General features: G+C 39.5%; 1 protein-coding gene across 5 annotated transcripts in view; it reads left to right on the top strand.

The window, feature by feature from the left end:
• igsf9b (immunoglobulin superfamily member 9B) overlaps positions 1-11,601 on the top strand; it is an 86,372-nt gene extending 74,771 nt beyond the window's left edge. For 4 of the 5 annotated variants that reach the window (XM_023961470.1, XM_023961469.1, XM_023961471.1 and 1 more), the window contains 3 exons: positions 1,203-2,828; positions 7,054-7,181; positions 7,254-11,601. In XM_023961470.1, coding sequence (XP_023817238.1) covers positions 1,203-2,828; positions 7,054-7,181; positions 7,254-7,462 — 1,963 coding nt within the window. In that variant the 3' untranslated portion in view covers positions 7,463-11,601. Of the gene's footprint in view, positions 1-1,202; positions 2,829-4,137; positions 4,184-7,053; positions 7,182-7,253 lie in introns of those variants that run through there. The other variant, XM_023961473.1, reaches the window with a different exon arrangement.
• The last annotated feature ends 758 nt before the right edge of the window (positions 11,602-12,359 follow it).

Here is a 12,359-nt window from a genome sequence, read left to right as displayed (position 1 = left end):
TTCCAGGGAAGCCCCAAAAATGTCTCCAAAAACATTCTGATTGACAAAGAACGAAATTTTGGAAATTGGTGTCAGTGGCTCAATGTGAAAAATCCACACAAATTTTAGCATTTTGTTAATTCTTTTCCATCTTTAATTTATTAGAAAATATTTGTCAAGAAACTCTTGTTTTTCAGAACACTCTGTTTTTCTAGGTCACTATTACCCAACTTCTGAGTTGAATTAGCTGCAAACTGTTGGAGCTCAGTCAGAAATTATATAACTCCATAAATAAATAAATACATAAATCAAAAAGACAGAAATGCTCAAAAAACATGCACAGAGAAAGGTATATTTGGGTAACTTCTGACAAAAATGCTTAAGAGTAGACATTCTAAATAACATTTTATTTTCAATGGGTTTTTGGTGGCATGAAAAGAAATGAAACCTAGAATCTCTTGGGAACTAAAGGCCACCATGTTAGAAAGGCACGTTCCAATGTTAAGCACCTAAGTCTATTTTACCAAAAAAAAAAAAAGTTTATACCTTTAAAAGCTTGTTTTTATTATCATGTAATTTGCTGCGATGGCTTTGCCATGGCTTTGCCATCACAGCAAATTACATTATACAAATCATACAAAAGGGTATGAATAATTTGGGGCATGGCTTTTATTCAAAGGTTTTCATTCATTTCTTGCATTGTTTTCTGTAGATGCAAATTTCCAACTAGAAAAGATATGTACATAAAGATCTAAACTTTTTCATTGGCGTAAAGTTTTTTTGGTAACGTTTTTCAGACGCCATAATTGTTTCTCCTGTCACTTTTTGGTGCATCATTTCAAAACTGGGCCAATTTTTGCTCTAAAACTTTCAATTTAGAAAAAACTTTTATCCTGTTGCCATAGTTACATTGGTAGTTATCTTGCCATTTTCAACTCAAGGGGTTTGGTTCATTACCTGATGCACTATCAGAATGGTGCTGCAAGCATAATCTGTTCATTATCATATCGTCGTTTATAATGGCTGCTTTGATTGAGTGCCTGGGCTTTGTTTTGTGTCATCTGTTTAGAAAGCGCTATGATGCCAAAATGCCTCCTGTCTTTACATACAGTATTAAAGCTTTATTTTTTGTTGTCTTTAGAATAATTACTCCACTTGCCCTTTGGAATTCATCTGATCTGAATAGATTTCAACAAACTTCTTGTGTCTGTTTTCTTCTCAAGGTTATCATCAGGGAAGATCAGTCCAGAGAGCTCCCCTCCATCTCGACCACGCTCGATTTCATCGGAGGGTTCCCATGGTCCAGGCCTCTACGTCAGAAAGCTGCCCAGTCCTCAAAGAGAAAAGGACAAAGAGCTCTCTTTCTACAAGAAAACCAAGCGTGCCATAGCTAGCAAGAAATACAGTGTGTCCAAACATGAGGCTGAAGTCACCACACCTATAGAGCTGATAAGCCGTGGTCCTGACGGTCGCTTCGTCATGGAGACCAGTCCGCCTGCCCGCCGCATCCAGGGCTTCCCATTCGCAGAGGAATCAGATATGTACCCTGAGTTCCGGCAGTCCGATGAGGAGAATGATTTTGACCCTGGGCCTCTGCCGCCCATCATGCCCACGCTACGTCCTCAGCTCTCCCCAACGTCCTCCAGTCTGGAGTCAACGCAGCCCCCAACCTACAGCCCCCGCCTGCACAGGCCCATGGAAGGTATGAGCTTTGCAGAGGGCAGTGCACTTCACCCCTCAGGGCAGGCCCCAACCTCCCACTATAGGGGCTTTCCCCAGGGCCCGTTTTATGGGTATCTAGGCAGCCGTGCTGAATCAGGGATTCCACCACCATTCTATATGCCTGACATCAGCCCGCGTAGCTCTGCTCTGTCCTCGCCCCCAGGTACAGCTGAGGGGCCCTTTGGTTACCCCTCCATTCCTGAGGAGAGTGGAGAGCTGGAGCACCCTCAGTACACTGCCTCTGGCCATTCTCTGTCACACACACACAGCCCTCCTCCCCGCTCACCTGAAAGCTGGCAGCCTCATGAGCTACCCTTTCTGGGTCTAGAGGCCCCACGGTTCAGATATCCACCTCACCATCCTTTACACCACCCCCAGGACCTTCCTGACCCACCCCCGTATCCTCCTCACTCTTTCCCCCCAAGTCGCCTTCACCTCCCTCATTTAAAAGATCCAATGAGCCCTGGACTCCTGCAACTGGAGGTACCTATGGCTCCTTCAGGCAGAGACAGGCCCCCAGGGCCTCCGGTTAGGCGTTTAGCTATGCAACAGGCCCAGAGTCTCGGCCATCTCAGACACACGGCCCACGGTGTGGGTATACCAGTGTTGCCTTACCCTGACCCGGCAGCCCGTGCAGGGAGCCCAAGCACAGCCCCCAGTAGTAGCCCTCAGTCCTGGCTCAGCCCGAGGGCAGGGCGCCGGGCAGACCCCAGCCTCCCCCCGTTAGTACTCCAACCCTCCCGTCTGTCTCCACTCTCCCAAAGCCCCCTTAGTACCCAGCCAGGTTCCCCAGATATTTTAGTGCGGCCCCCCCCACGCCCAAGCATCCTCCGCACCTCTCGGTCTCTGGAGATGCCTGAGATCACCCTACAGCCCTCAGCCACTGTCAGTTTCTCCCGGAGGTCGTCCTTGTCTGCCTCACCCACTCAGAGTCAGGGTGCCAAGCAGCCCACCCCCAGTTACCATGCCCACATGTCCTATGCCTCCACTGCAGCCAGTTACCCCTCCCAGTCTCCCTCTCCTCCTCCAGAGGGCAGGGATGTTTTCGGGCAGAGGCCATCCCAGAGGAGGACAGAGGAGGAGATGCTACCCTCAGAGCCCTCCCAGCTCCAGATATCAGCCTCAGGGTAGGTGATCCATTCCAATAGAGAATAGTCATATATTCATATTAGGAGGAGAAATGTCTCCTCATCTGTTCTCTTTTCCAAATTTCCCCCGTATTTATCCAACATTTAAATTGTTTGTCCATTTAGAAATAAATAAGATGCATATTTCTCTCAATATGCAGAACGCATGTAATTGCATTTAGCACAGTGTGTTATTAGATCAAAATCATCTCAGCGGCATAGGAAGGTTTAAAGGACATGAATACGTTCTAGATGTAAGTTTTATTTTACATTTTTTTACATATTTGTCTTAATAATTTGATGTCACAGATTTCATCTTAAAATACTGATTTCATTGCGACATAAATCAGTTCTAAATGAGAGGTTTTGATACATTATTTAAACTTTTTTTTCTTAAATATAATTTGATCATTTATAATAATTAACCCTGTATATGTTATTATTAAAACAAATATTTTTACTTCAGGGAGAACCCAGGTCAAACTCCAAACATTCAGAGAAGTCTAATGTCAATTTTTTCTGGCTTTTCCTGGGGAAGAAACAGAGAATAAAATACTAGAACAATTTATAAAGAAGTTAAAGTAATTGATCAATTATGAAGAAAAAAAAATCCCAAAACAACAAAGTTTTTTTTTTTTACAATTATCTTACAGTTTTTATAACTTGACATTTTGGCTTAATGTTACTTTAATTTGTCCATTTTATTTCAATTTTTTTATTTTATTTTGCTTTAATTAATTTTTTTAGAAATTGGAAATTTGAACAAAATGTCCCCAGAATATTTTTAGACCCCCCCCCCCCCCTCTTTTTCCCTTTTAAGTCATTTCACTATGAATTATTAAAAGTTAAATGAAAGAGAATCTAAATTTAATTGACCACCTATTTTATTTATTTAAACATTTTCTGTGTTACAGTCATGTATGATGGCATCCATGGTCTTGTCACATATTTAAAAAAAATATAAAATACTAAAATATTTGCAAAAATCATTAAAAGGTTGCTTTTCTTACAGTAAAAAATCTTGCTGAATAAATTATTTAGACGTATTTAAACACCTGAGATGTGTGTATAGATTTGAAGATACAGGATAGTAACTTCCAAACTACAACCGTTAGGATCTATGATTATTGCTCCGGATATTCGCGAGCCCGATTTCACATCCGAACAAGAGGCAGTGTTACTGTAGCAACAGCCATGAAGCAAAGGCTTGCTCATGCACCATCACTGGCCGGTGAAGGAAAGTAGCTGGTAGGGCTGCTGCTTTGTAGAGGGTAAGGGTCTTACCTGATTTGTTTTTGATTGATCTCAGCTATCTGGGCAGCGTTGTTGTGACCCGGTCCCCTACGCCACAATAGGTAAGGGTCGGACCCATGTCTGAGAGGGGAGGGGTCAGCAGGGGGAGGGCTCTAGTCACTCTCTCCTTTAAAGGGGAATCGCTTTGGGTTGTGCAGGATTCGAGTGAAGTACAACTAATGTTAATAATGACACATTTGTCAATAGCTCCATGGAACAGTCAGCCTGCTGTGGTGGAGGCTACAGCATTTAGGCTTGTGGCCGAGCTTAACAAGTGGCTATGGACTGTTTGGAGAAGTATCTCATTTTGTACTTTTCAGTGTTTGAACACTGTCAACTCTTTCTGCCAAAAAAAATAGGCATGTATGATTGACTGGAGTATTCCCCTTTAAAGTTTTGTTCCATGTGCAAAATGCCATGCATGCATTCTCTAAACTTCTCTCTTTGACCAAACAAATAACAACAATTCTCAAACTAAATTCTTTGTTACATCTGTTGTTCAAAGTGCTTTTGTTTTTTTCTGTCATGTGACTGTTTAAATGGCCATTTCCTCTTCCTGTCATGTGACTTGTTCTTTAACGGCCATTTCCTCTTCCTGCCATCTCCTCCCGTCAGCATGGTGAAGCCTCTGTACGCAGTGTTCATGTTTATGAAAGTGTGCTGTACAGTGTTCATGTTTATGGAAATGGACTATATTTTAACAAACCGTGTCTCTCCCCTGCAATCTTCTGTTTTGTTGATTGAAACGTCTTTTATTTGTCCAGGACTATTGCAATTCTCCGATTTTTGTCTACCCCTCTCTGACTCTCAATCTCTCTCTCCGCAGTGACAAATGATGGACAGCATCTCTAAAGCTTTGCATTCCTAGACCGTTTTTTAAATCAGTTTGGCACAAAAGCTTCACTTCATACCTCATTAAGTGGAGTTTTTTTGAAAGATATGTGCATTGAAACACAGATTAAACCTCACAAGATTTATATTTGTGTTCAGAGTATGTAAGGTCATTGACCTTGTTTAAACTCTCCATAAGAGACTGCAAAACCAGAGTATTCTTAAGGTAAACTGTCTTATGAACAAAAATACAAAAGTGAAAGACATTCAAGGTGATTCTACTTTTAGGTGCTTTTATATAGAGATTTTTTTCCATTCTACTTGGCATGTATCACTCATGAAATGAAAATTGTTCCTCCTGATTTAGAAAGAAAAAGGGACCAATTTAAACTTCTCATGGTGGGGGGGGGGGGTCTGCAACCTTTTCTGTGAGCATCACAACTGCGGTTTGGCATTAAATTAATTTTTTTTCTTAGAATAACAGCAGAACTGTTCCTCAGTTAATATTCATAAACACAAAATAAAATTTCTGATTAAAGGAAATTAAATTGTCTCTGCATTTTGACTGCAGTTTTCATTTAAAAACAAGAGTTTTATATTATTTTCTTGCCTATAAGCCATCTTTAAAGCAGCAATGGATAAAACATAGGATTTTTTTTTTGTTTAACGACCCGCCAGTAGCACAAGACAAAAAATTTGAATATGTAAAGACATTTGGCATAAGAAGTATAAAGTGTTTTCTCACTATTATGCAGTTGACCTTGCAGTTTTTTTCAGCACCACTTTGCATGCCTTCTTTTTTATTTGATTGGCTGTCGATTTTGTCTATTCTGTTCCTCTACGATGTGGCAATTGCAGCAACGTTGCCAGAGCTACATACATTTATGATCACAAGCAGATCATTCAAGATTTGAACTTTTAGAGCTTAAAAACAAAAGAAAAGTGGGAAAATTTTAATGTCTGTCTGAGAAAAATTTATCAAGTTTTACCGCTAAAAAATTTTTAATCGTACTTTGTAGATTTTACATATCGTGAGTTATTTATCAAACGTATTCCCCGCCAAAAATCAGGGAACACTGTATGTCCTTTTGTTTTTGTAAAACTTCATCATTTAAAAGACTTTAGTAATATTGTTGGTCACTTTCATCTGTGGACAATAACCAACTGTTTTAAGGTTATTTAATCCTAATCATAAACACTCTAGACAAGCATTAAGGATTTTGGGTTCAAAGCCTAAATGATAAAAATGAATATTAGCAATCATAAAAACTCATCAACTTGGTTGAAATCTTGAATGTTAACCAGCACCATCTGAAAACAACAATTTCAGAATATATATTTGAACTGAAGCATTATTTGTTTGCAATTTGGCAGCAGCTTTCAGCACTTTGTCATTTTGCCTGTTTTGTTTTGCTAAAAAAAAAAGCAGTTTTTCAATAACAGACTGAAACCGCCCTTTTCCAACCTACTGACAGGTAAAAGGTTGTCAATCCCCATCGATGATGAGGCAAAAATGATTACATCGGGTCTAGTTTAAGCAAAAGTTGTGATAGCGATCTCAAAATGTGTCAAATAATTTTCATTTTATGAGTTTTATACTGCAAAAATATAAACACTGCCCAATTTTCTGAAGCAGTCACTGCTGTTAAGACCCAGAATCTAATGAGTGAAAGTAAAAGTTATACTTGCATTACGTAAAATAGACCTGCAAATTTCTTCTAATATACAAAAAAGATAAAGCTTAATTAAAGCTTTTGTTTGATCCCTTATTAGGTCTTCAATGTAGTGACTGTTTAAGAACAAAGGTATTTTCACCAAAAACCACTGCCATCCTCTGCCAACTTTTTCTTCTGTTTTCATTCTCTTTTTATCTTTCCTAACATTTAACTTGTTTCATTCATCCATACAGATAAAAGTGGAATTCCATCATCTTAGTGGAAAGATTCTCAGTAGAGGTTCAAGGGCTCATTAAGTCATCTGATTGCATCTCTTGGAAGTAGCAATGAAAAAGTCTTTTCTTTGTGTTCACTCTGAGACTCGAGCGGGCGCGGCGGCTGGATTAATCCTGAACTGTGTGCTATGCTGTCTCTCGTCTTCTCAGGGAACCTCTAGGTGCGTCTAGGGATACTGCCGGGTCTGAGAGCTTACCAGCACTGCTACACCATTGCATTACTAAAGCCAAGGGAGTGGCTGCCAACAACAACAACAATGCAACATCCGCCAGAGCAGGTCAGTTTGGTTGTCGCCTAAAAATGACGTTGATGCAAGCACTGGTGGTTCACTCCTGTGGCTTTCTCGTAGGTGTACCTCACTCTCAGACCCAGCAGCAATCTCAGACACCCCGAGGGGGAAGGGAACACAGCTTCCACACCAAGAGGAAAAAGCAAAACAAGAAACACCCTTACAGCTACTTGACTTCCTTACTTCACCGCAGGCAGTCCGAGGAGGACCAGACAGGCATTCTGGCCGGCGCAGACTCTGAGGGCCCAAATTATGGGACTCTCCGCTGACCCGGTCCCCCACCAAGCCATTGGACTCGACTAAACCGGCTCCTCCTGACAACCCCACCTCAGCCCTCTCTGCTCCGGCACAGTGACAAGCAAATATGTTTCTTATTATCTCCTAAAGCTGACCTGTGTTTTTGGGTGGCGCTGAACTCTTCTGGGCTGGATATCTCAAAACAAGAACAATGGCTTTTGGAAGTTTTCGCTGCTCCTCCTCTCTACGGATTTTCACTTGAAGATGCTCTGAAAATATATACTGTAAATAAGTAGTAAAACAAGGGAATTAAGCTTCCTCTTACAGTAATAAAATGTGTTGGTCAAGTATGTCACAACACATGAAAGATTTTTCACTCACTGATCATTGAGGTCCATATCTTTAGGTTTTTCAGTGATACAGCGTACTGTTAAGCCTGGTGCGTCCTCGTGCAGGGACAGGCGTGTATCTTTCCTACAATACAACTAGCGTCAATATTTAAACACAGGGTTCTTACCACAAAATATACCTCAGAGTAAACGCAGAGTTGCTGTAATTCTTGTGGTATACTGTGCATATTTGACCTTTTGACATATGAAAAGTATAAAAAAAAAGGTTTATATCACCAACCACTCATCAAATTTAAAAAAAAACTATAATACCATGGCCTAACTTTATCTAATTTACATGCATTTAATTATTAGTATCAGTAAGTAAATTCTGTTTATTTTGATTTGTGATCCAATGCCAACAACTGACTTCAGTACTTGATGCCTCAGTGTGTCGTTGCAGCATGACATTAAAGTGGGACTTCAATGCTCAGCAAAAAGAGCAACAATTGTAAGTTTTGTGTATTTCATCACCTAGAAATGATTTGAAAAATGCGGCACATCTTCAGGTGCCTTTTTTCTTTTCTGTTTGCCTTTGCTATTTTTCCATTTTTTTCTAACATAAACTGCCTTTCTTTTTCTTTGCCTTCTCATCTGTGTCTCTCTGAGGGACTTTTAATGCAATGACTGGTTTTACTCCATTTGCCAAGGACACATGGAGGGAAATACTACAGGAGATGCACAGCTCTCGTTTTGTTCTTTTCTTTTCTTTTAAGACTACTTTAACTGTCAGACATAAATGGAAATGTGAAAAAAACAGATGATAAGATTAGACAAAGGCAAGAACTGTACATAAAAATAACAACAGTAAACCCAGCGGTACCGTGAGGACATTAATGTTTTACAGTAGCTGTTAAAGGAGAATGTGACTATTCTATGAAGCTGTTAACAAGCAATGGGAAAATATTCAGACACATGGCCACCCTGACTGTTTATTATTAACTGTATATTACTTGCTAGCTAATTCTCTGTATGTTTGTTAATTTTTCAACACTAACCGATAATGAATGTATGCTTTGCTGTACAGGAGATGAATGTCCCGATATCACAGTGCATTGAATGATTCATTGTATTGCTTACAGCTGTGGTCAGTGAGATGATCCTTCGGCTTATTTGGCCCAAATTCCCGTTAGCGCTCACCCACACAGGTTCTGAGCCAAGTTCCCTTTGCTGGATCAATAATAGATTTTGCTGTTTTTGCTTAAGCTAAATCTGTTGCTCATCAAATCATCAAATCAGAGTTTGTTTTTTTACTTGCACTTAAAATCCACAAGAATGACCAGAGAGAAAGTGGGGATTGCCTGAGCGTCAAAGTGCACATTCTACTTTAACAAATTGGTTAGACGTGGGGAAAACAACAACAACAACATAAAAATAATCTATATTTGTTATGTACTGTACATGCTGTGTATTGTATTTGTAAAGAGAAATCCTACCCAGTTTTTGCAGGAGGACCCTGCTTTGCGGCTGTGTAAAAATACGGGAAGGATCCCAAGTTAAAAGAAATTAGATTCTATATCAAAGTATTTGCTTACAGTACGGCTTTAAGTGAATAATGTTTATAAAACATTTTGAGGTGCCTAATTTGTCATACTTTAGCAGACGTAATTTTATCTGAGAAGAAAAGAAATACTTAATGTTAGTACCGTACAGTGTATTATTGCCATAGCCTGCTGGCTGCACAAGTTGATTAGTATTTTCTCTGATGTATAGTATGTGGATGCCCACTGGGGAAAGCTTTAGAAGCAGAAATGTGTTGCCCTCTATTATATTTCTGGAACAAAGTAATACTGTATTTTGCCCGTTCATGAGCACACATGTAGGTTCACTTCAGATCTCTTCGCCTTCACGTGTCCAAAGCAAATAAAACTAAAGTTATCATAATTTTTTTTTTTACTTTTCAGTTTGAAAAACGGACATGCTGTAGTCATGTACAAAACGTGCTGTGGAGGAAGTCGTGTTTACATTAGTTTGATGAAGACAAGTGTGTTAGGGCATAGTTGCTTTGACCATTACAACTTGGTGCTATGTTTAACTTTGTGGTGCTGTAGAATAGAAGTCTAAAGATTTTCCTTTCTGTTTCCACAAGCGACTTTTCTCAGCCCTGTGGGTCTGAGCAGCTACTGTAAACTAGTTTGGGTAGACACTATTCGTCTTTATCATAACAGTGTGACAACAAGTGATAGACAATACTGGAAAGTAGATGTATAACCTCAAATAGACTTGTGACATTCAACTGAACTCACAAAGGCCTGTTTTCTATGGTGTGTTTGCAATGTTTGTCTGTGCTTCCAAGGTACCCTCTCTAAAGTATATTTGTGAGAATAATGAGATTATTTACCCAGCCTAAAAGGAGAAGCATAGCCTGACTTCGATTAGTGCTCACCACATGACATGTGGGAGGGGGAACTGAGATCTTTTTTGTACATGCGAGGTCTTTGGTTAACATCTCTGATTTTCAAGCACACGACTCATACCGGGGGGGGCGTAGTAGCCTCATATCATCCCGCCACCTCTTTCAAGGAATAATTCCTGTTAGTAGTGTCCAGTGTAGCCATGAGCTGTCCACAATTGACTTTACACTCCTGGCAGGAAGGTTTTAGGAACTTCATGCATCCTCCCCACATGTTTTATTTAATTCTTTTTGAAAAAAGGATGTAGTCTTCCGGGCGTTTGGTTTTCTCACTCACTCAACAAAAACATGTACAGCATTTAAGAGGGCTGCTTTGGATGTACTCTTAGCAATTGGTTTTCTTCTTTTGTTGTTTTCTTCTGTTTGTTTGTTTGTTTTCTTATTGCCTTTAGTGCATCACTAGTTGCTGATAGGATGATACTGATAGATTTGATTTCTTATTGTATTAAACTTGCATGTAGAGACAATACAGAAACGCCTATTAAGCAATCAATCGTGGACATCCAAGCTGGTTGTTGCTGGACGGAAACTAAAAGTATGTAGTATTTTCTGTATTCTCTGTTTTTCCATGTGTATCAGCACTGAGAAATTAGAATGTATAGTTATTGTAGGCTACAATAAGCGCTACATCGTTGACTGTTTTAGCTAAAATGCTCATACTCAAACAAACCAAGTAGTGCTTGAAGAAAGAAAATTGACATTTCATTTAACTTCCATTCACTTATGTCTGTGCTGTACATCACATGTTTACATTCTGTATATGATTTTTATGTCAGCTTACCACAATGTTTATATGTAAATACCTGGGAGATTTTCTTTTCCTGTTTTTTAAAAACTTTTTTTTAAATGATCACCCAATGGTTTTGTCTTCTATTTTCTTTTTTAGAAGTGTCATTCTTTTCTGTCACTACATAAGGTTATTTAAGCTTCACTCAACGTTTTGTGAGCAATTAACTCATACTGTATGGTGCTGCACCAAAGCCTTATGTACAATATTTGTATTACGTTTTCTCTTGTTCGCTCTGCTGTCAAGTGAACTCATGTCTTACACACACTCCTCATGCTCAACTGCCATGGATCGCTCTTATTTTCTTTGACCCTCTGGTCTGATACCACGCCGGCCTGGATGTACAGCAACAGTCGCCATCACAAAAGCCTTTGTAGGGAAAATGCACAGGCTCTCTCCTGGTGGCCCACGTGACGTAGACATGGGCCTAGCACATGATCTATGCTCTTATCTCTGGCACGTCTGTGGAAACATGAAAACAGTGTTGTACTCATGTCACCATATCATTTCAAGAACTTAGTCCCATATGAAAATTTCCTCTCGAATTTTTGTATTTTGATATAATAAAAAATCTAAAGAGTTTGTCCTTTTATTGTGCTTTTTTAGAAGTCTCACTCCGATCATCTTTTGATCTATTGTAAAAGCCTTCCCAGTGTTTTTTTTTATTATGATTACGCCATTTTTAGCCAAAATAGAAAAAAAATGTAAATTTTTAGGAAACAGTTTCTGCAAAGCAGCACTAGTTTATTAGAAATTTGCCTCTGAGTTGTGAGCGGGACTGTCGGGGTGGAGTAGGCCTGTCCTCACTTCCTGTCATCCATCTGTTGACAAGCTCTACCGGTAACTTACAGCCCCGTACATGATAAATCATGTCATGAAAATGGTATGATAGAACAGGGGTGGGATTATATAAGTTCGCTTCCTTCCACTCCCTTTTAAGCAATCTTTAATTTAATGTCTAATTATCCTAAGTTTGATACGTGTTTGTATGAATGTATAATTGCTGATTGTATTGATTTGTGCATTTTTCATTTTGATTGCTTGAAATAAACCATTTCAAATCAAATCAAATTAAACTCCAACCTAATGTTACAGATGCAACAAAAACAGCTAACAATATTGGAGCTATCCAGTCGTACAGTTTTGAGCCAGATGCCAGATCAGACGAGGAAAACAAAGACCTACTTGGATCTACAGGTAGATGCATCAGAATGGAGCAGAGCAGGGGGCTTGTGGTCTGCTGTAGAGTTTACATAGCAACAAGCTTTTTCAAACTGCATTTTTGGGTCTGTTTCTGATTCATAATGATTTGAATAAAAAAAATACTCAGAAATGAAGTT

This window comes from Oryzias latipes, chromosome 13 (genome assembly GCF_002234675.1).
Source record: "Oryzias latipes chromosome 13, ASM223467v1".
Lineage (NCBI taxonomy): Eukaryota > Metazoa > Chordata > Actinopteri > Beloniformes > Adrianichthyidae > Oryzias > Oryzias latipes.
This window is presented reverse-complemented; position numbering and strand designations above follow the sequence as displayed.